This window comes from Phaenicophaeus curvirostris, chromosome 23 (assembly GCF_032191515.1).
Source record: "Phaenicophaeus curvirostris isolate KB17595 chromosome 23, BPBGC_Pcur_1.0, whole genome shotgun sequence".
Taxonomy (NCBI): Eukaryota; Metazoa; Chordata; class Aves; order Cuculiformes; family Cuculidae; genus Phaenicophaeus; species Phaenicophaeus curvirostris.
This window is the reverse complement of record NC_091414.1, coordinates 624,166-647,980: the sequence shown is the minus strand read 5'-3', so window position 1 is coordinate 647,980 and position 23,815 is coordinate 624,166. Positions and strand designations below refer to the sequence as shown.

General features: G+C 55.0%; 1 protein-coding gene across 2 annotated transcripts; it reads right to left on the bottom strand.

Moving 5' to 3' along the window:
• Positions 1 to 7,798: 7,798 nt before the first annotated feature.
• On the bottom strand, positions 7,799 to 21,971 carry FNDC5 (fibronectin type III domain containing 5). Of its 2 annotated transcripts, none has more exons than XM_069875085.1 (6): positions 21,859 to 21,971; positions 14,077 to 14,192; positions 13,580 to 13,778; positions 12,055 to 12,144; positions 10,004 to 10,137; positions 7,799 to 9,598 (listed from the first exon to the last, which is right to left on the bottom strand). In XM_069875085.1, the coding sequence occupies exons 1-6, from the start codon at positions 21,935 to 21,937 to the stop codon at positions 9,557 to 9,559; spliced, it is 660 nt and encodes a 219-aa protein (XP_069731186.1). In that variant the 5' UTR covers positions 21,938 to 21,971; the 3' UTR covers positions 7,799 to 9,556. The 2 variants fall into 2 exon arrangements, with proteins under 2 accessions (XP_069731186.1, XP_069731187.1); XM_069875086.1 differs by lacking the exon at positions 21,859 to 21,971 and adding an exon at positions 16,639 to 16,768 and having other exon boundaries at positions 7,800 to 9,598.
• Positions 21,972 to 23,815: the final 1,844 nt, after the last annotated feature.

The following is a 23,815-nucleotide window of genomic DNA, read 5'->3' as shown; positions in this document are numbered from 1 at the left end:
GCTCATTGCATGGAGCCTGCACTTATCCGCAAGCAGCTGCATAGCCACGGGGCTGCTTTCCAGTGTGTGAATGCAGCATATGTAATGCAGAGGAGACTCTGCAAGGAGAGCTAAAATGGCCTGTTTTCTCTTCCTTTCAAATTAAAAATGCAAGACGTATGTTCTGAGTCACCGAAAACCAGGCAGGAGCTCCAAATGAAAGAGGCTGTGAGTGAAACAGAAATCTGTTTGGCTGGGGAAGAATATTGTGATGCACACAATTTGATTTTCTTATTAGTGCAAATGTCTCTTACTCCAAATAGCCGTAGGCTTGGAATTCAGCCTGGCAGACAGCAGGGGCTTTCCCAGTTGTCACAGAAGAACTTCCTCAGCGGGCTGGCTGCGACCTGCCGTGGCCCCTCTGTGCACCTGGATCTGCAGCAGCATCTCGTGTTGTTTGTGTAGGAGATACAGGAATACAGAATGATCCCAAGAAATTCCTACAGGAAGATGAGCAGGTTTCAGAGCCAGCAAGGGAATTCCCTTTGGGAAGCAGTAACTAATATACTGCTGTTGCTGTGAATCCTTAGCTCTGTTCTGTACTGCAGATCTCCTGGTTGTCTTACGGTAGTGTTTGACTTTGCATTCCACCCTTCTGTGTAATTTCTCTGCTCTTCTTTATATCCTGTCTCTTCCTCATTGCTTCCATGTTGCGTGAGTAAATTCCAGGCTGGCTGCAGCAGAGGCTTTGTCTCTTCACTTCCCACGGTACCTTGCACTCGCAGGTGCTCTATAAATTCAACTTTCTTACATCCGTGTGGGTGACTGTGCTGAACGTTGCCCACACGCGTGGCCTTTGGACATTGACCAGTTGTGTTCAGAGTGAACTTGCCACATCTGGCCGTCTCAAGTGAGTGAGAACCTCTGGCTCTGGTTGTTCTTTTTCTCATTTTGGCTTCTAGAGGACATTCAGTCTGAACAGATAAATTTATTTGCAGCCTCCCATAGGAATCTCAATATTACTGAGGCTGCATTGCAGCAGATATAAAAATAAGATCTGTTTTGGACATCTGCTTGGATTAGGTGGCTGAAACCAATAATTGACCACAAAAGATTTCTGCCAGCTGACCATTTATTAGTGTTCACACTTCATTATTGCCCTTTATCCATCAGTAATTGGAATCCTAGCCTTGACGAGATCCTCCTCAGCAATTCTGGTGGCTCTGATTCAGCCTGCAGGAGTAATGAGGCTCCTGCTCCTATAACTGTGACTGTTGGCACTGACTGTTAGAGCTCTGCTGCTCAGTCCTGTCCTCGGTGATGTCTGTAGCTGGATAGGCTTGGTTTTAAATGAGCAGGGGAAGGAAAAACTGAACAGAAAAAGCATTTCCCTGTCTAAGCCTTCTCTCGATTGCCACCCAAGCACTTCAGGAGAGCGCTGTTGCAGGTCATTAACGTTGCTGTTGTGTGGTGCTTGCATCACCGGCTGTCAGAAGGGATTCTCACGGTGTGAGGAGCAGCATCTCCCTGGGCAGGGTTGTACACCCTGGGTACCTGGGAAGCTGAGCCAGCTCCTCTCTGCCCTCCAGACACTGCTGTCTCAGTGCTTCTGGCAGGACTCCACCAGGTTTGCTTGGTAAAGGTTTATGATGTTTAGCAAGGTTATCAGACTTCTTGCAACCTGCAAGAAACCTGATAAGTTATTTTCTTAGCTCCCTCTTGAATCAAAGGGAGAGGAGGGGGAAATACCTTATGAAGAGTCACAGACCATCTGGTCTCACTGTAATAATGAGGATCAGTATCTTTAAAAACCAGACACACCAGGTTTAAGGTGATGGAAAGGGAGAATAGTAAAGGGGAACAGATGGAGGAACAGATCTGTGAAACACAAATGAAGCAGCCTCTGCCTTCAAAGGGTCTGGCCTGTTGATTAGTACAGAGCTGGCTGAGGAAGAAACTTTGATCTTGAGGCAGTTTTTACCTGCCCAAACTCATTTTACTGGAATGGAAAGCATGCAGGGAAGATACAGGAGTTGCTGACATAAAGGAAGAATTACATTTATGCCTGAGCCTAGGAGGGAGATTTCACTTCAAAGCCAATGAAATCCACCTACAAACCCTAAATTTCAAGAGGGATATGAGCTGTGGGGCTTGGAGCAGGGGATGGGGTAGGAACTGATGAAACAGACTGCAGAGAGGCTCACAGGGAGGGAGGAGTTGGTGGTTGTCAGCAGAGTGTGGGCCTCCCTATCTGCACAGTGGGTCCAGGGGCTTCTCAGCTGGCAAACCACGTGCTGCTTTTACTTGTTTAACTGTTTTACTTACTTTTGCAGAACTGACCCGAGGTTCAACAGGAAACCTGCACAGCGGTGCAGCCTTCCACTGTGGGGGAGCCAGAGCTTGGCCACCACCACCATTCCCAGGTGCTCCTGACCACTTCCAGTGTGGCCCTGTCACAGCCTTTCCTAACGCCTGAACGTGCAGCTGAGGGACCGTGGTTCTTGTTCTGCATTTAGAGTTGTTTGTAACTGTTCTGGTTTTGAGTGGTTTGTATTTTCATAAGTTGTTTTCCCATTTTATAAAGGCCAGTGGACATTTCTGTGTTTTAGAAACATTTGGAACTGATTTTAAAGTGCAAAAGAATTAATTATTTTGCATTAATGTTAATCTTTGAGCTGGAAGCAGGCTCCTCCCAGAGTAGGTAACAAGCGTAGTTGGCATTCAGGAGGCCAGACTGCACACTGGCTGTGAGGATGCAGTATTTTAGTGATGGAAGCTGGGAAATGTGCTCTGAAGTGGAAAAGCTTTTTAAAGCTTGGAGCTAAACCTTGGCATTAAATCTGCTGTAGTGATTGGGCTCACTTTGAACAACACTAAGGTTTTAAACTGTAAAACCAGCTGGTGACTGCTGTCCCCCTCTGTTTGGGAAGGAGAGAGTTGCATTAGTTCACTGTGAACTTGAGAGCAGCCATTGATTTACCTGGTTTTGGGAGTGTTTTGTCTTGTTCCCTTGTTCTTTCTGTTCCTGAAAGGTTTGCCTCCTCTTTTGGTTGTGTTTACTTCTGCTTTCATTTGTGACTCTTCTTGTAAAAATGTTTCATGAGATTTGCACATGAGTTTATGAATATTTTTCACCTGTTAGCTGTGGTTTTCTTTCTTGCTGTATTGTGAGGCTCTCCCCTCTCACCTGCTTTCTGGGCTGCTCAGATAAGAGTGACCTGTTTAAGCTGGGCAGTCCAACAGCAACTGCTGGTCTCTGTGCTGCTTTCATCTCCTTCCCTGCAGAGCACGGGAACTCCCCAGTATCTGGAGGATTTGTAAAACAGAGATAGGTTGATGTGCTGCAAAATGCTCTGTGTTGGGGTGTTAGTGGGACCTGCCCAGGTCTTATGACACCTTTAGGTGCAGTTCAGGTTTATCGTACTCTATTTTTATGACAGTAATTTGAATTTTTGGTGACCCTTTTGGCTACTGTGATTTTAGAGAAATAAAATATAGGTACAGTACTAGTGTTTCTCAGTGTTGTGGTTCATATATTTTATTATTTTGCCCTTCCGTTTCACCTTTCAAATCCGGAGTGGGACAGGAGGAAGTCACTGTCCTGGATGTGCAGTGACTGAGGTGCAGGAAATTGAAGTCGTTTGTTCCAAGGGTGAGCAGCACAGCTTGGAGCAGAGCTGAGCATTGCCTGAGTGTGCTGACTGAGATAATCCTGCCTCTGTTAACAGAGTCACCCGTGTCCCACGGTGTATTTCTTTCTGTTGGGCTGTAGAGGGATGGGTGGTGCCTGCCCAGTGTTAGGGCATTGTGTCAACAACTGATCTTCTCCAGTTGATGATGTGGTCTTAATGCCAGCGTAGCCTCTCCTGTGAGCGTTTTCACTGTAAATTTTACTTGTAGAGAGCCTTGTGTGGAAAGAGAAGGATCTGCCCCTTGGCCGTGTATCAGGCAGTGTAGGGGTTACCAGCATGTGGTGGCTGTGGTCTCAAACCAGTGAATCCCACAAATTAAACTGAAGAGACTTCTCTGACAGAGAAATTATTCATTTGTGGTTCTGAGGGCAGACTCACATACTGTCTGTCAAGTCCACATTCTCCTAAGGCACGTAAAGGAAGGAAGATTTGCTTCAGATCTCTGCATTCCAAGCATTTTGAGCAGGCAAGAGGGAGGGACAGCAGGAGATGGACTGCCGAGCCTGGTTCCCTTCCCCTTGCACAGGCAGACTGGCTCCCACCACAGGGTTTATCTGATGTTTATCTGAACGTCCAGCAGCAATGCGGGCTGGTGCAGTCGCCCACGGCCGGGAGAAGGAAGCCGTGTCTGCCAGTGATCGATGGGCGCTGCCGATCGGCAGTGATAGAGCAGGAGCAGGGTGGCACGGAGACTGCAGGCAAACTGTTCCCTTTGCTACGTGTGCTGCGGTGTCACCGCTTATGAGTTCCGAGATTTCCACGCTACCTGTCTTGATTTGGTTCTGTATCCCTGTATTAAGGGATGCCTGTAGTCGGGGTGGTGTTTGCATTGGGCTTTTCTCGGAGCAAACGTTCCATTGCCAGTTCAGCCGTGCTAAGATGGACTGACTGTGGCCAAGCAGCCCCTTTCTGTGGCAGCGAGGGGACGGTGTCTGTGCTCGTGCTGTGCCCCAGACGGCTCTCCTGTGCCTCTGGGTTGTGGTGGTTGTGTGTGTAAACCTCGCACGTGAATGGATGCTGCTGTGAGCAGTGTTGTTCTCTGAAAAGGCTTTAGGCATCTGGGCAGCCTCATTGCTGGAGATGTCATTCTTTGACAATGCAGCCGTGATTCATCTGGGCTCAATGGCAGAGGTATTGCAAGGGGAGGGAGGGAGGGGAGATGAATTAAAGCCTTTATGGAAGGGCGCGCTGCACGTTTGCTGTTTGAGTGTAGCCGAGGGCTCTTTTGGATTTTTGCTGTAGTAGAATCCAGCTACATCAGATGAAATTGGAGGAGACTGCTTTGTGCAAGCCCTGCCTCATCTCTGTGGCGAAATGTCTCACAATTAAAAATTTAATAACATCTGTCAGTGTAGCTTTAAAACCATGAGGCTGAAGTTTGACTACTGCGTGGCTTTTCCTGCCATCCTCTCCAAAGCAAACAGACTATTCCCTAACTCTTCCCTACTTTGGACCCATAAGGTAATTATAAATGGAAGGAAGAAATTATGTCCTGAAACATAAAATTATGGTGGAAGCTGATTTGTGAGGATGTCCAGGACTGTGCTGGTTGTATCCTCTGCAAACCAGGCATGGGGGATAGAAATTGGTTGTGTCTAGCAGTTTGTGGGATTGGACGTGGGGGTTTTGTTAGTTAAAAAGGGCAGGAATGTGCTGGAAACCATCAAGGGGCATCATGGAGCTCTGTCATTATTGCCACTCAGTGACTCCGCATCCAGTGTGTTCAGAGTGCTAGGGGAAAGGCGGCTTTTCTGGCTGCCAAATCTGCTGGCTCCATCTGGGATCTAAAATTCAAGCTGTGTCTTTCCTGGCTCTGTCGCTAATAATAAAGATTCTTCATTTGGAACTTAGTTAAACAAAATTGATGCTGATGCATGAGCTGAAAGAGAATCCGTCTCGCTTTCCTCGAGACGCGTGGGCTAAAGCAGGAGTAGGAACATAATCATTTTAATCTATAAGGTCATCAGATGGTTTAATAGACACCAGATTTGTGGAGGAAACAGAGGATATATTAACATAACAAGTGTGTTGGTCATACCACTTCTTAATAAAAGCTAGAAATCTGCTTAAATTTGGTCAGCCAGGCCTCTGCTTCCAGCCCAGCCGGTGACAGCTCGTTACACGTTGTTAGGAAGCTCTTCTGCAAAGCTGTGGAAATTCCATTTGGTGTAACATATGGCATCACCTTCCTCTCCCTCCTTGGGAAGTGGGGCCGGACCCCTCAGTCAATGCATTGCCATATTTTTGTCGGCAAGATGGATGTGCAGCTGTGACACCCGCTTCTGAGTGACGTAACCTTTAATGTCTCTGGCAAACGCTGGCGTTAGCAGCCTGTTCCTCCCCATTTACATCTCCCCCAGAAAGTCATTACCAGCTGGGATTATACTAACACTTTCTGTCGTGTAGGTGTTTCCTCCTCGGATGCTATTGAACTGTCAGGGAATAAAGTGCCTAATGTTCTCATTTTCCTGCAAGAAGACAGCGAGCAGACCCTGTGCTGCCGCTCGTTGTGCGGGAGGAGGGTGGCGAGGAGCGCGTGTTGTGAATTGGAAGGCCCCGCTGTGCAGGATTGTTTGCTCCACACTGCCTCCTGCGCCTCTGCTTCCCTAAACTCACGGGGGAGGAATATATTGGCTAAATTGTACTTGTAGGCATAACATTGCAGTGCTCGGAAGGATGGAGGCAAGTGGTGCTTAACTTCAAACAGGCATTGCGTGCGCTGGCCGAGGGCTGTTTGCAGCCCCTTGCTCCTTGTGCCCCTGGTCTCTGCTCAGCTGATCCTGGGAACTCAACAGGATCCATCCCCAGGGCTCCCCAGCATCGGCAGCGCTGCCGTGAGGGCTGCTCCCCTTTGCTTTGGGGTTCAGCAGGGAGCTGGTTCCTGCAGGGCGTGCTGGATCCCTGCCGTGCCAGCGCACTCCCACTTGCAGCTTTTTATTGAAACCTCCCTTCCCCAGCTCCTGCTTCCAGCGCTGGGGCAGAACCACGTGGGGAAGTGTGGGTGGCCTTCAGAGCGTGTTCTGCTGGGGCCCAGCAGGACTGTCCTCCGTGCTGTCTCGCTTTTCCCCAGATCTCTCCCCTTTATTGACTGTAAAGCACCCCAGCAGCATCTCTTGGCAACTGTCGAGGAGAATGAGGTGTCTCTTCTGCAGATGGGCTGGAGCCTGAAGCCCCGCAGACCCCGAGTCTTATCAGTATCTGACTCTCCCAGTGACAGTGGGAGCTGATGCTGGAGGAGCAGCGAGACCTTTGATTATGACCCTCAGAAAAGTAGGATATTAAGTAACTTTCTTCTCCTGTGATGGGAAACACCTTTTCTAAAGTGTGGATTTAGCACATCACTTCAGTTCCTGGTTCTGGAAATGTTTCCTTTACGAGAATCCCTCGAATGGGAGCTTGGTGTCCGCCTCTGGGGAGCGGAGTTGCTGCCAGACTAGATTTTTTTTTCCTTTTTCTCCTGAACAGCATTATTGCTGTACTTTTAAAGCTGGCAGTTATGGAACGTAATGACAACCCTTCTGCCTACTTAGAGTGCGAGTACTTAACTCTGCATGGATGCTCATGCTTTACAATTCGATTCTTTTCTTCCAAATCTCTCTGTTAGGACAGAAATAGTTGAAACCTGTCACTGGGGAACAACAGTTACTGTAAAACAGGAGATACGGTCTGAATTCCTTGGGACAACTGTCTTTAAAAACAGGGACAGAACTCCCCAACCCCCAAATCTGCCAAACTACCCGGCTGAATTCCCTCACTCACAGGCTTCCGAGGCCGCCTGCTTGGCTGCTGCTCTAGGATTCTGGGAGAGCATCTCCCTGTTCGCTCTGCACACGCTGCACCATCTGTCCGAGATCTCCCTTTACAGGGATATGGATTCCGAGTGACTTTCTTTCTTGGGAGCTAACAGACATGTCTGAAGAGTCTTACTAGGTACGGCTGTGGTGATATTTATGGTTTAAGGTCTTTCCCCCTCGTCCTACAGCCAGCATGCACTCTGAACCTCTCTGGCTTTCTACACCCAGACACTGAGGAAACATTTTGTGCCGTATTCCCGGGGAAATACGGAGGAATTCCTCTGTTCTGTGGTAAGTGTTCTGCACAAAGATGAAATGTTCCTGAATTTGGACGTCACAAGGACACAAGATACGCTTTTAATCTTTTATTGTACATTATAAAATGTTTATTGCTCTGTCTGTATCAGAGGTGTCGACCTCTCCCTCGTGGTGATGGAGGAGGAGTATGTTCTGGCAAAGGATCCACTGGAGAGACCTTTGGGGCTGTCCTGCCCTCTGGAACCAGCACAGGGGAAGCCCGTGTGTGTTCACCGACACATCCACACACAGACTTCCCAGTGTCTTTCTCCCACATCAGCTATTTTGGAAAGGCTGGTAGCAGTGGAAGAGGCGGGACGGCTGAATTCTCTTACTGCCAGCCTGTTTCTTTGCAGGGACTTTTCAACCAGGCTCATCTGAGAGCAGGTTTGTTGTAACGAGATCCAAACCCTACTCAGGACAACCTGTTGGGGTACTTGGTGGAACAAGTAGGATCTTGCCTCATCCCCTAGTGCATATGGAGTGGTCTTGTGGAGCAGTTAAATAAACACAGATACCCCATGGCACGCTACAAAGAGAAAATCGTTTCTGTGTGATGGACTTGCATCTCCCAGCTTCCAGGGCACCAGCAGTCCTGGGGATCCCATCAGCTTACAAACATCAAGCACTTAATGAGAGGAGAACCCCAGCCCCTTCCTCTTCATTGTCCTCCTCTTTCTGGAGCGTCGCCTCCCACACACGCCCGGCTTTACAGCATCACAAAAATAGTGCAGACGGGATGTGTAGGGAGAACCAGACCTTCCCCCAGGAACCCTACGAAAAGAAGCAATTTTAGAACTTAAGCCCTCAAAAAAAGGTCCCTTAGGCAAGAGCCTTTCGCAGTGAACGGCCGTCGCCGCCGGAGACCTTGCATAGCAACCGGTATTGGGAGTTTATTCTTTTTTTTTTTTTTGCTGACTGGCTACATTTTAATGGGCCTTTTTTCACACTGGTGGTGGAGTCCGGCCTGGCTGAAAAGACCACGATGAAAATGGTTGAAATTATCCTGGAAGCTAAATAACGGCTCTTGGTTTCCCCTCGTGTTGGTGTGAGCCTCAGTGTTTGGTGTGCCGTGATTATCCGAGATAAAGAGCACCAGTGCGAGACAGGAGAGACAGCAGAGGTGGAGATGTGCTGCAGCCCAGCTGGAGAGCCACCGGGGAGCCCTCGCAGCGCGGAGGGGAGCCAGGGTACGCCTTTTGTTCTTTTTTTGTTTTAAACCCCACCTGCACGACGTGTTACACAACACACATCAATGGAACGAAGCGAGCCAAGAGCGCAGAGCAGCCGAAATCTGGTTGCCGGTGTCGTGTCTGCCATGAGCTTTTCTCCTTTCTTGTTTGGAGAGGAGTGACAGGGAGTGATGCCTGCGCTCAGCTTAATGCTGCCAGAATGGAGTGACAAAATAGAGATACAACAAACCCTGGTGCATCTCCAAAGACAGGGAAATTGCTCCAGAAGGCGGAGTGTGAGGGTGGAGAGGAGCCCGTGAACGAGTGCGGTTGCTCCAGCCCGGGTGATTCACGAGTCCAGCCCGGGAGCACCGGCAGCAGCTCCCTCTCTTTGATGCTTTTCCATCTTAGTTGTCTGGTTTTCAGGGTTGTTTTTGCAGGATTTTTTCTTTCTGGCCAGATGTTTTGCAGAGCGCAGACGAGGAGGTGTGTGCCAGCAAGTGGCAACTGCTAGATCTGTTCCCGAATCGCTTCAGCGATGTTTCACCTCCCTGGCCATCGAGGCTCAGCGGCAGACGGTGAGAGTGAGGAATGGTCCATCGATCAGACGGCAGGCTGTCTGTCACGCCTCGATGATGTTCACTGAGGGATTGTTTTTTGGGAACTGGAAGAGAAGAGGAGACAAAGGTTTGTGTCACCAGCCGGGGTCCTGCAGATCAGCCCCTCAGTTAATTACAGGCACGATATCCCCTTCGCTCCGCACCATCCAACGCCCCCAGCAGCTCAGGGGCTGCAGCATTCTCATTCAGGGCATTCTCGTTCCAGGGACACTTCAGAAACGGAGCCTGAAATCAGTTTTACTGGTGGGCACGTGGGCTGGTCTGGAGGCGGCGGCGAGGGGCTGGGGTCCCAATGTGCCCGCGGGGCTCAGGACACCGACGAAGCCGTGGTGCGTGGATGGGAGGGGGGTTCCTCTCTGCACTCCAGCCGGAGGGAGGGGGCCGGAGCGAGGATGTTTAACCGAGGGTGGTCTCTGGGTACTTTAGCTGAGGCCCAGCTGGAGGCTCACCTTGCTGCGGAGGAGCCCCCCGCTCTGGTGCTCGGGAGTGCTGTTCTCCGAGGCGCTCTTGGCTTTCTCCTTGCTGTTATTTGGCTCATTATCTTTGATGATATCGTACTGTCTGCAGAACAGGGCGATCACCCCTAACAGGAAAAACCGTTAGCGATCAGACAAACGAGCTCAGCCCCGGAGCCTGCTGAGATCAGAGCCCCCCGCGCTCGCCCGCCGGCTTTGTGCTTTCTCAGAGAGATCTCGGCAGCGTTCACATCGCTCCTAAGGATTGTTTCTAACACAGCCAGCCAGCCGATGGCTGTTTCCTTCTCGATTCCTAATTCCACGCTAAACTCATTAGACAGAAGATCAGAAGATTAATTATATTCCAGCTTCCCTGTCATTAAATAGGATGAGCGTTCGAAGCCCCAACGTGTGGATAGCTACGAGCGCTCGCTGTGCGATTCAGTGGGATCTTGGCTTTGCAAACACAGGAGCTCCTGGAATTTCTGGTTAGTGGAAATGTGTCCTCTGATCTTTCTCCTCAGGGGTGGAGGGAAGGAGCTGGAGCTGGCAGGTGAGGGGCTGGTACTGTACCTGCCCAGGTGTGGCACCAGCCAGGACGACACCTGCAAAGGTGCCAAGGCTGCCAGAGGAAATTTCCTCCCACACAGGCAGGTGCACGAAGGGAAAAGCAGGGGCAGCAATGGCACATCAGAAGCTGCAAATGTCTTTCTCAGAAGCTTTTATGTGACATTTTGACCGAGTAACTTCTCTGCCTGCAGGTTCCAAGCACAGAGGTTACGTAAACTCAGGCAGATGCGGCTTCTCCCTTACTGAAAAAATATTCCAGCTTCCCTGATAGCAAAACACTGTTGAAGCTTTCACCAGATCATCACACCCTGCTCCGCGGAGCACGATGCTGCTGCAGCCCCGGGCGTTACTGAGTGGCAAAGGTTGTCGTTTAAGGATCACAGATTTACTGTGGTGTTAATTTCCCTCCCTGGCAATTTCCTGGGGTCGCCTGACCCCCCTTGGGCTCCGTGCTCTGCGACTCACGGGGAGCAAATGGTATTTCATGAATGTTTTATGCTGCAGCAGGAGTAGCAGCTGACTGGCAGCCAGGGGAGCCTGGGGCCCAAAATAGAAAACAAACGTGCAAACTTTATTTCCCATTAAGTCATGCATGTAATTCCCAAACTGAACAGGCTGAAGGGCTGGATGCAGCCGCTCCGGACACGCCGGGATGACGGAGCAGGAGTAGGAGGCATTTTCCTCTCCCTATTTGCTAGTTTAAAACACACACGTAAGACCTGCCCCAGGTACAGTTTGCCCTAAGGTCTGGGGAAATGTGGTCTCAGACTCCTAGCAGACTCTTGGTTCTCTTTGGAAGTTTAGCTGATGTGTTTGTACGTATTGCAGAAGGTCGTGGTGAGGGATCCTCACACTGAAGGAGCTCGTTTACGGGTCAGAGGCCGTTAGGGTCTGTCCTGTCTCTGCCCATCGCACATTTTGCTGATGTCCCTCCTCCTCCTATCCAACACGACTGTTTGTATTTTAATAGCAGATGCTGAGAGGATCTGAATTTATTGGTGTCTGGGTGGTTTGGGCCATTTGTTCTTTCAATGCTTCCATTACCTTAATTGATTCCAAAGTGCATTTAGTGTGTGTAGAGCAGTGAGAGGGGAGAGCAAGATGTTTAAACTTCTGTTTGCATGGAGGTTGGAGTCTAACAGCCAGATAATTACAGCGCCCTGTGTCATCTGAAGGGCTCGGGGCACCCTGCTGGGTGGCTGAGGGCGTTATCACGCGGAGATCGCAGGATTCGCCATGGCGAGTTAGGCAATGGGTTCATCGGGGCCAATCTCTGCTTTCTGCTGGACCAGATCAGCCACCAATTCACCTGCTTTTGGCACTGCCCGGCTCACGGTGCTGCAGACGGAGCCAAGGTGCCCTCACAGCTCCGTGTGCGCGGCTTGTTGTGGAGGAAAGGGTTTCTTTTCAGGTTTTACATGATCACACAGGCGACCCAGGGATGTTAGACGCTTTGACGGAGAGGTTGAACTGACCTGCCCACATGAACAACACCACAACGATGATGAGGATTTCCCCCGCTCGCAGCTGTTGGTTTTTCGCCATCTCCTTCATCGTCACCTCATCTGCACGGGGGGAAAGGGAGAGCGTGAAACCCAACCGCGCGGCCCCGGCTGCGCCAGGTGCTGGTTGCACGGCGCCCTGGACTCGAATCATCCGCGCGTTGGGGTCAAAGCTGCCAGGGGGAGCGTCCTCACCCGTCAGTCTCACCAGCAGCACGAGGGGCACTTTGAGCTGGTGGAGCATCCGCAGCCCCCGACAGCCCGAGACGGGGCGATGGAGGAGCAGCCAGATGGGATCGACAGGCAGTTCCCCCAGCGGAGCCGCCGTGGGGTAAGTCCGTGTTATCTGTCCCCTTGGCTGCTCGCTCTGCTCCATCCCTGGTCTCTGCTGGCGCCGGCTGCACCCGTCGCTGCACCCGTCACAGCCCCTTGAGCCCCTTGCCTGCTCAAACATCCCTCCCAGCTCCAGAATGGGAAGCCTGGACTGATATTTTTCAGTGGAGCCATGGGATTCGGAAATGAGCGGAGCCTTTTTGCAGGGCGTGATGCCTCCTTGGCTTCCAAGCACTACAGAGATTACAGCTCAGGCCTCCAGGGAGGGAGGCAATGCTCCTCTTCGTGCTTTCAGGCATGCAGCAAGTCAGTATTTACAGACACTAAATCATTTTAGCAGAGAGGAGCCAAGAACTCACAACATCCTAGGAGCCACAGCCGAAAACCTGCAACAGGCAGGGAATGACCCTTTGTGTCCCAGGCCCCTGTGCTCCTCAGCCCTTTTTGTAGCAGAGATTCTTGCTGATGGGAAGCCTTCAACCATCTGGTTTGGCTTAGGAGGAACACGCCAAGGAGTTGCCAGTAAAGAATTGCCTGATTTCCCCCACGGAGATTCTCAAAACCCAGCTGGACGCGATCCCGGACAACCTGCTGTAGCTGCCCCTGCCTGAGCTGGGGTTTGGACTGGGTGGTCTCAAGGGGTCCCTCAGCTTTCTCTCATTCTGTGATTTGGCAGAAATTGTTGATGTGTAAGACAAGTGGGATTCTCTGGGTATTTTACCACCTGGTGTCCTGGAATCCAAGCACAGGAGGCTCAGCAAATCCCCACAAATGCCCTGTGAGCACAGTGGAGTCTGGTTCCACGTGTGTTCACAGCTGCTCGGGAGCTTTCCCTGGCATTCTCCACTCGCAGGGATGCTGGACACGCTGCTCCCAGGCTGGAAGCCGCCTTCTCCTAACTCTGCCTGTTAAACCTCATCTGAAAGAGGGGAAATGAGCATCCAGCCTTGGGCAGCATCTCCCTCTCGCTCTGCTCATCCATCAGCCTTGTCTGCAGGGTGTGCTCAGGGCATCCCACTCGTCCACGTGGGGCTGGGAGGGGGCACTCAGCCCTGTGTGCGTGTAACCCAGATGTTCTCACCGCACAGGACGGTGCTTTCCTCTCCGCAGAGCCCTACGCTGCCTGGGCGCCCCAGGGGCCACACAGGAACTCACCCACACTTGCCTTTATTTTTAGAGGCTAGTTTCTCAGCTTCCCTGGGGGTCTTGAAGAGGACTGGCTCACTGGCAGGGCTCTGGCCTTGGATGCTGATGGACTGGACATGCACAATGTACTCAGTGTCCTCCTCTAGGTCCCAGAGGGCACAGGAGCGGGTGGTGGTGTTCACCTCCTGGATGAAGCGCAGCATCCGCACGTCCTTCTTCTGGAAGCCGAGAGAGGAGAGCACAGAGTGGTGGAGAGGCCTCCCCCGGGCACCGCTGCCATCTAAGGCCACTGCTTCTGCCCTGCCCACCACGGACGTGGAGATCACCAGACCCTTTCCTCTCTGCAGCTACCAATGCACCAAGAGCTGCTGCAAAGAGGACGGGAAACCAAGTCCCCTCCCAGGCCACGAGGGACGGGAAGGAATGGCCTTAAACTGCAGCACGAGAGCTTGGAAACTGAAGGGGCCTGGGGTGAGGATGAACGTGACTGAAACCAGGTAACTGTAGGCGCCGTACCTGTTGGGAAACTGCAAATCCAATGACAACTTCATCTTCCAGAACATCCCAAGTCACAACGGCCGAGTTGGCTTTCAGGTGTTTGACTGTGACATTTACGGGAGCCGACGGGCTGTCTGCAAGGAGGGAGAGCAGAGCCTTTACGGGGCAAAGTCACAGCCGCACGCGGGAGACGAGCAAGGGGAGGGAAGGGCTGGGAAGGACCTTGTTCATGGTCCTTCCAGTATGTGGCGCTGGGTACAGCACCTGGAAGGTGCAGGTGCTCCATGTCCCAGTCACCAGTGAGGTTCTAGATCTCCACTGAGACTGAGTTGTGTTCATGTGTGAAATATCTGACCCCTGGAAACAGCACAGCACCGAGCAGCTCGTTCTTCTCATCCTCCCCAGCCACGTACCGTGTTGTCCCTGATGTTCCCTGGGACAGCCTGACAGTGACGGCTGGAAGGAAATGCAAAATCTGCCTTGGAAGGATGAAAACAGTGCCTTGACGAGCACTCTAGGGGCTTGAGGTTCAGGAGCAGTGAACGGGAGTGTTTTTTGCTTTTTCTGCTACTTTGACAGAACATTTTTATACACATTTTGACAGGCATTTCTCAGGTGGTTGGAGGGCATCCAGCCACCCTCTGCTTGCAGCCCACAGGACAGGACACGCTGCTCCAGCCCCAACGGAGCATTGTCAAGTGAAGGGCAGCCCGTGGAGGCAGCAGCCTGAGGCTCCCGGTTCGTTCCCAACTCCCGAGCGCAGCTGCTTCTCCCGCAGAGTGAGCCGGACTGTGAGATCCCAGCCAGGCTCCTGCTCCTTTCACCGGGAGCCTCTTCCCGAGAGAGCTGCCCTTCTTGGCCTCTCAGGGGAAGGTTCCACCTTGCAGGCTTGGCACGGTCCTTCCCGTGCTCTGGGCAGAGGGTTGGACTCCTGCTCCCTCTCCTCCGCTCAAGGCTAATTCTCAGTCTCCAGCTCATGCCACAGACCCAAAGGCAGGAGATGCTAACAAACCTCTTAGGACTCCGACTGCCCCAGGAGGTCGCAGGGTGAGAAGGAGTAATTTTTTTTTTCTTACTCTCATCAAAGAATAATGCTTCCATTGCTTTGTAAACATTGCACAACGCTGCCCTGCTGGGGCTGGGGCTGAGGTCAACAGTAAAAGGAGGATGCACGTGTGCACATCTCCAGCAACACCTGCTGGATTTACAGCCGGTCCCAGACGCCCGAATGTGGCCAAAAATATTCTCGCTGTAGTGTCAGTGACTCCTACCCACTGACTTCACTCCCCGTGAATGCTCCCCCGGGAACAGGGGAAATAACAGGAGCACAAAATTCCCCAGATGAATGCCAATGTTGCTCTGCATTTAGGAGAGCAATGACCTTATTCCTTTCTCTCCTTCCTAAATAAGACCCAGCGTCCAGGTTCAGAGCTCCCCTTCTGAGCCGATGGGACCCCCCACCACCGAGACCTCAGCGACAGGAGGCTTGGAGGAGCCGGTGGGACCCAGACTAGCGAGTCCTTCGGTGAGCTAAAGGCATCACTGAAAGGCGCAGGGCTGAGGCCATTGAATTTGGGACTTTGGAAGGAGGAGCAGCGAGCAATCGTGGTCTCCAGGATTTCACAGGAGGAGGTGTCCTCCCTCTCTGGAGTAGGTGATGGAGTTGGTGGTGACCCCGGGTGTTCTCATCGCTCCGGGTCTGGACTTCAGGGAATGGTCCCTCGTCAGCTCACAAAGAATGGAACCGTTTATCGTCCTCACCCCTGTGGGGCCAAGGCCAAGCAGAGCGGGGCAGAGGGATCATCCTCCTCAGCCTGAGCACCAGCGTCTCCCAGCCTCGCTCCCTGCTGTCCCGGGCAGGGACGTGGGGCTGCAGCTCCTCGCTCCCCCCGTGACCGACCCCGGGTGCCACCCAGAGCAGGGTCTAATTTTAGGAAGGGGCAGTCAGCAGACGGGAATGTGTCCAGGGAAGGCGTGTGAGTCATGCCTCATGAATTTGCTGGAACATACGGAGGGCATGACGGAATTGGGAGAAGGGAAACAAAACAGTCTCCAGCTGCAGTCAGGCTCTTCGCCCTTCTCAAAGCACGGCGGGGCAGTCAAACCCCGGACTGAGTGTCTTTCTTGGATATTTTTAGGAGCTAAATTTTTTTTTAGGAGCGACCATTGATTCATGCAGCTTAGCTTGAGGAGACCTTTGAAAAGAGATGAATTAACCCCACAGGAACAGAGAGCTGAGTGCCAGGGACAAAGCTTCAGGCTGGGAAGAGGGAACACACGGAGCGTCCCGACTGGTGCCTTAGACCCTTTGAGATGAGTGACCTTGAGGGACACGCAGCACAAAAAGTTTCCTGACGACCTAAGAGGTGGAGGAGTTGGGGAGACCTAGCAGAGGTGGAGAAGAGCAGCAAACAGCCTCTCTGGGAATTGGAGAGTGAGGGCGCAGGGCTGCGAGGCACTCGACAACGCTGCAACCCAGCGCTTGGAGCCTGCAAAGCCGGACTGGGAATGGGAGCAGGGGGGAAATCGGCTGGTGTGGAAGGTGGAGAGCACTCCAGAAAACTGCCTTCGTAGTAACACCTGGGAGAGAGCCGGGGTGGCTGGAGTCAGCAGGTAATTCAATGAAATCTAGGGCAGCAGATCCGAGCACACCTTTCCTTTCACTGCCACAGATTAGGAGTAGCTCCACATAAATCAATGGTGTCAAACCAGCATAAAAGCAGTATGAAAAGAGAATTAAGCACAGCGCTTGACAGAAATACAAAGCCAGGAAAATGAGTTTCCTGCTCCCAGATCTGAGTGAATAATTTGGAACCGAAATTTCATCCCATGAGGATGCTTTTCTCCCCGCGCGCGGGAGATGCGCGATGAGATCATGGCTTTCTAAACCCCAATCACTTTTCCAAGATAACCACCCTGCTTTTGGCTCCCTGTTCCAGTTGCGGCTCTTTGTGGTGCCAGCTCGGGGAAGACAGGTGGGAAAGATGGAATTTCTCTTTCCCAGCTGGCTGCAGGGGGTCAGTGTCTCTGGCAAGGGCCTCGAGCTGCCGAATCCAAGCGTTTGGCTCCTTCTAGAGCCACGTGCAGCCGCTGGAAATGTCACCTCTGGGGCTGTGGTGGTCAGGGAGGGGGCACAGAGCCCCCTGGGATGACCCCAGGGGCTGTTCCTTCCCCGCTGCGAGTGAGAAAGCGAGGAATATACTGTGCACTGAACCTTTCTCGTGCGCTGAGCACAGCACAGCACCTGCCTGCTCCTTTTAGGTAGTTGGAGAGAGCAATGAGGTCTCCCCTCAGCATCCTCTTCTCCAGGATAAACACCCCCAGCTCTATCAGCCGCTCCTCTTAACGCTGAGGACTCTTTCAAGCCTCTCATTAAACGCTTTGCTGAGTATTAATGGACTTTTATGTGAGAGAGAGTTAAAAAACAACCTACACTTCATAGCTTTGGGTTGATTTCTCCCTGGCTTTTCATTGTCGACGCAGTGGCCACTGGCATAGGGGAGAGGAGCTCACCTGCCTGCCCCTTGTGCTGACCTCACCATTGGAACCACAGTGCAAATGGGTTGGGGAGGGAAAATGAGAGGGAAGGTTTTTTTTTCTTATCCCAGTGCTGCTTTCAGGGTGAGCAAAGGGGCTCTCCAGGACACCAGTCAGCTCGTCTCCCATCAGCAGCTCCTTTCCTGCTGTGAAAGGCTCAGCTGCTTCAGAGCCCGCAGGACATGGTCCAGCGAGCAGAGCGCCTGCCCAGGCTCTGAAGCAGCTTGTTCCCTGCAATCCACCTGCAAGCTGCGTGCCCTTTCCCTCGGGAAGCAGTGAATGTCAGCCTTAAATCCCAGCAGCTCTTTGTTCCTGCATCACAACCTTCCCTGCAGATGTGGGAGGTGGAAGGATGTGACCTGCAAGGGGAAGGAGCATCCCATGAGGTCCCAGGTGACGTTCTCCATCAAGCCCTGCTGCCCCCTCTCTGAGCACGGGTACACAATGCCCTGTTTTCCTGCTTCTCCGAGCCTTTCTTCGCTCTCCCAGCACGGCTCCCTTCAGTGGGTCTAATTGCTTGTCGGCTGTAGCGGGTACGTAGGGAGGGCTGGCGCTCCGTTCAGCTTCCCTGAGGGTTTGAACGAAGGGAGCGTGCAGGGGAGTGGGAGGGAACAGGACCCACCGCTGCCAGCTGCTTGGGGCCACGTGGCGAGCGGGGCTGTTTGGTGAGCTCAGAGAACTGCAAAGAGTGAAAAAAGACCAGCCAGTGGTTCTTCTGTCTGGGAAAGAAGCAATTATTTGCTGCTGGCTGCCCACTGCCCTGTGCCAGCCCTCTCCCACCCCCTGCCCTGTCGCCGATTCCTCACTGAGTGGGTGCCCAGCGTAGGGGTGGAAATGCAGCCAGGGAGGATGGAGCCTTCCGGGAAGCACGGAGATGCTCGCTGTGTCCAGCCCAGCTATCAGGAGCAAGGGAGATTTCTACTTTGGAGAACAGACCATCCTGTGCTGCCAGACCTTCCCCCCTCTGAGCCCCAGAGCCAGGCTGGGCTCACCTAGGATCCCCCAGTGCCCTGACTCGGGTTTTCACCCTCCAGCCCAGGGCAGTCACTGCTGTTTTATTCAGCACACGGGCGCGACTGGGCACCACAGCCTTTCCCTGTTCTTCTCAACCCAGTGTAATCTTAGAGAGCTGAGAGAGAGCTCTCAGAGGTGAGCGAGCCCCGGGGTTCCTCGGCCGGCGGCTGGGTGCCGGTGCCCATCCCTCTCCCGGGTGCTCCCTGGCTGGTCCCTGCCTGGCTCTGCACACGCAGGATTCGTGTGCTTCGCTGCTCAATACATTTCTGCTTTCAACTGAATTATACTTGAGTCAGGCCTTAACTTGGCCTCTGGGCATGGTATAAACCAGGAGGGGTTTATTTATCATTGAACGCTAGCAGGATTACCCGCTGCGTGGGCACCGCTCCGTGAAGGCTGCTTCTGGATCCCGCACAGCCCCCGTGCGTGGCTCCTGGAGCAAGCTTGTCCCTCTCTGGAGGGATCCGTTTCCCACACGTGTGTTCCCAGCAGGAGACAGAGTTTGGAGGAGGATGGCACAACCCTGGCAGCTTTGCACGGCGACGTCCCTGCTGAGAGGCTGACACTGAGGTGAGAAACCTCCCTATTTCAATTAAATCTCTCCTACGCTGGATGCAGAAATCAATAAAGTGCGTACGCCGCCCGTCAGCTGGCCAGGAATCTCTCTGTGGGATGAGAAGGGGGTTGCTTTGCCATCTCCAGGCGGTGTCGGGCTGGTCACGGTGCCCTCACTGAGCCTCTTGGGGTTGGTCCTGCCTGGTTTGGGGGAGCTCAGCCCCCGGGCAGAGGGGATCGTGCCCAGCGCGGGGCAGGCGTGGGGAGCAGCAGCCGCAGTCGCCACCTTCGCTTTGCTCTCCTTCGCCCCACAGCCATGGGGCCGCCTGGGCAGGGGGTGAGGATGGAGACCCACCTCACGGGGAGAGCGGAGCTGGGGCTGCAGAGGGGCTCAGGGCGTGAGAACGAGCCAGAGAGGCACCCGAGCACCGAGCTGTGCTAAAGCTGAGCAGCCACCAGAGCCCAGCCAGGGGGTTTGGACCCTTTCTGTGCAGCAGAGGTGGAGGAGCTGCTAAGGGACTCGCTGGGGGCCCAGAGACGTGCTGCAGGGCACAGTTTTACCTTTCTGAGGAGCGTGTTCTCTTTCCCTTCCACCTCACAGAACTAAACCCGACTCGAGCTGTGCGGGGCTGCTGCTGCCCTGGCAAGATGCAGGGGCCGTAGCCTTTTTGGGGTCTTTTCTCATCGCTAGGCAGCATCACCCTGCTGCTCTTACAGCCCTTAACTGAGCTTGGCAAAGTTCACCTCCCTCTTCATCACCTCTGCTAACGAGGAGGGGGCCGGGGGCCCATCCCGCTGCGGGAGCAGGTGCTGTGGGAAAATTAAATTGCATTTCTGACTTGCCAGCCACCCTGAATGTTTCCTCAGGGACCCTCTGGAGGAGGCAGAGTGGGAGGGAGCGGGAGGGCAGCTCTGGTGGGATGCTGGGGGCTCTCGCAGCGTCACTGTGGGGTTGCTTCTCAGCTTGTCCTGGCCCTGCTTCCCCTTCTCTTTCCCCTTGGCATCACCCTGCCTAAAAACACTCCTCACTGCCCAAAGCTCTTTCAAAGCAGGGTCTGAGCTCGGTGCCGCTCGCTCGCCCGCCCTCGCTGCTCCATCCAAGGGGGAATTAGCACCGATGCTGTCAGGTCCCTTCCCAGGGATGGCACAACAGGCATTATTTAAAACCCACTTGCATGAGCTCTGGGTCTGCAGGGGAGGGACCAGCGGTCCCTGCCAGACCCTCCTGGGGGCTGTTTTGTCTCCACAAGCTTCTCCAGTGACTCCTGGCTTGCCCACCTGGGCGGCCTGGTGGCCGCATCGTCAGGTAGGACCATGGACACAGAGCTGGTGGTGAAGCTGCTGCTACCTCCATGTGACCTTGGGAAAATCACTCCATACCCTCGTTCCCCTCTTCTCCCCCTGAAAAGCAGGGACAGCACAGGTTCGCTGCCTCGCTGGGGCGTGGGGAGAGGACACCACAACCCTTGGTGAAGGAAACCACAGAAGGAGGAGGCAGCGGGGCTGCGAGGCACAGCACGAAGGTCACACAGCTCCGTCAGAGCCCAGCACCAAGCCTCCTGCCTCCCCACCGCCCGCCAGAGCCGTGAGACGGGGCAGTTGTCGGTGTCTCAGAGCTGCCTGGCTCGTGGCGCGCCATGGACACATCGCGCTGCTGTCGGACGGGAGCGGGGGCCGTTACGGGCAGGGACGCGGCTCCGTGTTTCCTCTCGGGGGCTGGATGAGGTGATTCAAGGATAAGGAAGAGCGGGGAAGTGGCCCAGTTTACAGAAAATCTGGAGGGCTGTTACAATCGCAGACGCCTCCATTGTGCCGCGGCCTTTTCCCCATCGACCCCTCCTTTTGGGAAGGTTTCATTAATCTCCACGGCTCTGCCAGTTGCGAGGTGACAACTTCAGAGAGCCGCTGTCTGGCCAAGGATGCGTGTGTTGGGGCCGAAGGCATCCGGGGGGCTGTGTCGCCCCAGCACAGGCAGGACAGGGATGAATGGAACTCCAGCAACTCCCAGGGCTGGCTTGGGGCAGGAATTTCCACTCCCCAGAGTGCTGCATCCCTAACAGTCACCCCCAGCCTCCCGGAACGCGAGATATTCTGGCAATCAGCGTTTTGCTAATCAAAGCAGCTGTTCCACCAACGTCTCGCAGCCATCGAGCGGGGAAGAGGGAGACAGAGGGAGACAGGAGACAGCCCTCGGCTGCCTGTGAGGAGCCGGGGAGGGCATCTAGCTTGGCTGAGGGCTCTAGGGAAGCACCCGCTGAGCCACGACACCCACGCACGGGGCTCGAGTGGAGCCTTCAGCCCAGCGGGTACAGAGGCGGAGAGCGGGGCTCCAAAATTAGAGCTGGCTCATGGGGACTTTCGCCTTCCCCAAGGATCCCCCAGCTCGGAGCACCCGCTCGGTGCGAAGGGCCCTGCGATAGCACCCGGGACGCGCTGTACCCCGGGAGAGGAGGCTCCTCGGGGGCTCCCGGCTGGGCTGGGGGGGAGCAGGACTTGGGGAGGGGGGTCCCGAGGGTGACTGCCGGTGCGCTGCGCCCCGCGACACGAGGGTCCCCGCTCGCTCTGCCCCCGTTCCCGCACCGCGTTCCCCACACCGGGCACCCCGGGGCTGCGCGACCGGCGCCCCCCGCCGACCCCGAACGCGGGGACCCCCCCCCCCCTCACCGAGCCCCCCCCGGTCCCCGCGGGCCTCACCTGCCTGCACGGGGCTGAGCCCGGCGGAGCTGAGGCAGAGCAGGAGCGCGGCGCCGGTGCAGCCCAGGAACGGCTCCATCCCCCGGGGCCGCCGCGCCCCGCGGGCCCCGCCGGGCCCCGCCGCTCAGCACCGCGGACAGCGCCGGCCCCGCCGGTACCGGCCGCGACACCGGGGCCGCGGGGCTCGGCTCGGCCGGGGTCGGCGCCTCCCGCAGCCGCCGCTGCCTCCCGCTGCCTCCCGGTGAGGAGGATCAGCACAGCCCGGCCGGGCTCAGCGCCCCCCGGGACCGCTCGGGGCCACCGGGAGCTGCCCGGTGCTGCCGGCTGGGCTCGGCTGGGCTCGGGGAAGCGGGAGGCGCGGCCCCGGCTCCGCCCGCAGCCCCGCTCGGGTCCCTCCCCCGGCCCGGGGGCGGCTCGGTTCGCCCGGCCCCGCGCTGCCTCAGTTTCCCCGTCCCGCCCCGAGCCCCGCGGGGGGAGGCGGAGGGGCCCTCCCCGGGACCGGCCGGGAGGTTTCGCCGTCGCCGGGGTCTCAATCCCGAGATAACGAGGGTTTGATGAGCTGCTGGAATAAACCCAGCCGCCGGGTTAATTAACGGTGACGACTTGGGGGGGACAGGAGCCTCGTCCCCAGCTTCGCCACCGGCTGCCGAGCCTCACACCGCAGGGTGGGGGGGACACCCCGCTTTTGCCGAGCCCCTCCGGCAATCCTGCCCCGGCGAGGGTCCCGCCGCGGTGGCCGAGGTGGCCCTGGTGGCTACCGGGTGCCAGCAGGCAGGGGCTGCAGCGCCAGCACACGCAGGTGGGTCCGGCTGGGAGCACTGGGACACACGGGACCGGGGTTCTGTGTCCGGTGTTCGTAGAATCACAGAATCACCAGCTTGGAAGAGACCCACCGGATCATCGAGTCCAACCATTCCCATCAATCACTAAACCATGCCCTTTAGCACCTCATCTACCCGTGCCTTAAACCCCTCCAGGGAAGGGGACTCAACCCCCTCCCTGGGCAGCCTCTGCCAGGGACCAATCACCCTTTCCGTGAAATATTTTTTCCTAATGTCCAGCCTGAACCTCCCCTGGTGGAGCCTGAGGCCATTCCCTCTCGTCCTGTCCCCTGTCACTTGGGAGAAGAGGCCAGCTCCCTCCTCTCCACACCCTCCTTTCAGGTAGTTGTAGAGAGCAATAAGGTCTCCCCTCAGCCTCCTCTTCTCCAGGATAAACACCCCCAGCTCTCTCAGCCGTTCCTCACAAGGCCTGTTCTCCAGCCCCCTCACCATCTTCGTTGCTCTTCTCTGGACTCGCTCCAGAGCCTCAACATCCTTCTTGTGCGGAGGGGCCATTGCTCACTCGACGCCGGCCAGGCCCGTGGTGCGGCTGGGGGGCTCCTGGGGTCGGCAGCGAGGTCCTCTCAGAGCCCGGTCCCCATTGTTTGGGTTACGGACTGGTGGATTCTCTGCTCGGCACCAGTGGTGTCAACAGAGCCACATGTGGCCAAGGGGGATTGAAAGGGGGACTCGTCCCCAGCAGCCTCCATCCCCGTCCCATCCTCCTGCTGTGGTGCCGTCGTTGGGTTTGTGGCTCGTGGTGCCCCAGTTGAGGGTCCCCTTGAGTAGAGGAGATCCTGGCGTGTCCTGTGAGCCACTGTCCCTTCCTGGAGAAGCAACAGACACCCATCGCCCCAGAGAGACCCGACAGCCCCTGCCAGAGCCAGGAGGCAGCTGAATCCTGCTGAGCCCTGGCCCGGCGCCGTTCCACCACTCAGCCCAAGACGATAATTCCCTGTGCAGAGTCAGCGTGGTGGTGCCAGGGCTGTGCCCGCGCCGCGCCCCACGGCAGCGCTGGGGTGTGTGGCTGCAGCTCCCGGGCAACAGCCTGCGATGCCTTCCCTTCATCTCCTGCCCAGCAGCAGATTAAAATTTCATCACTTCAGCACTGGAGAAGGTGCAGGAGCCCTGGGCTG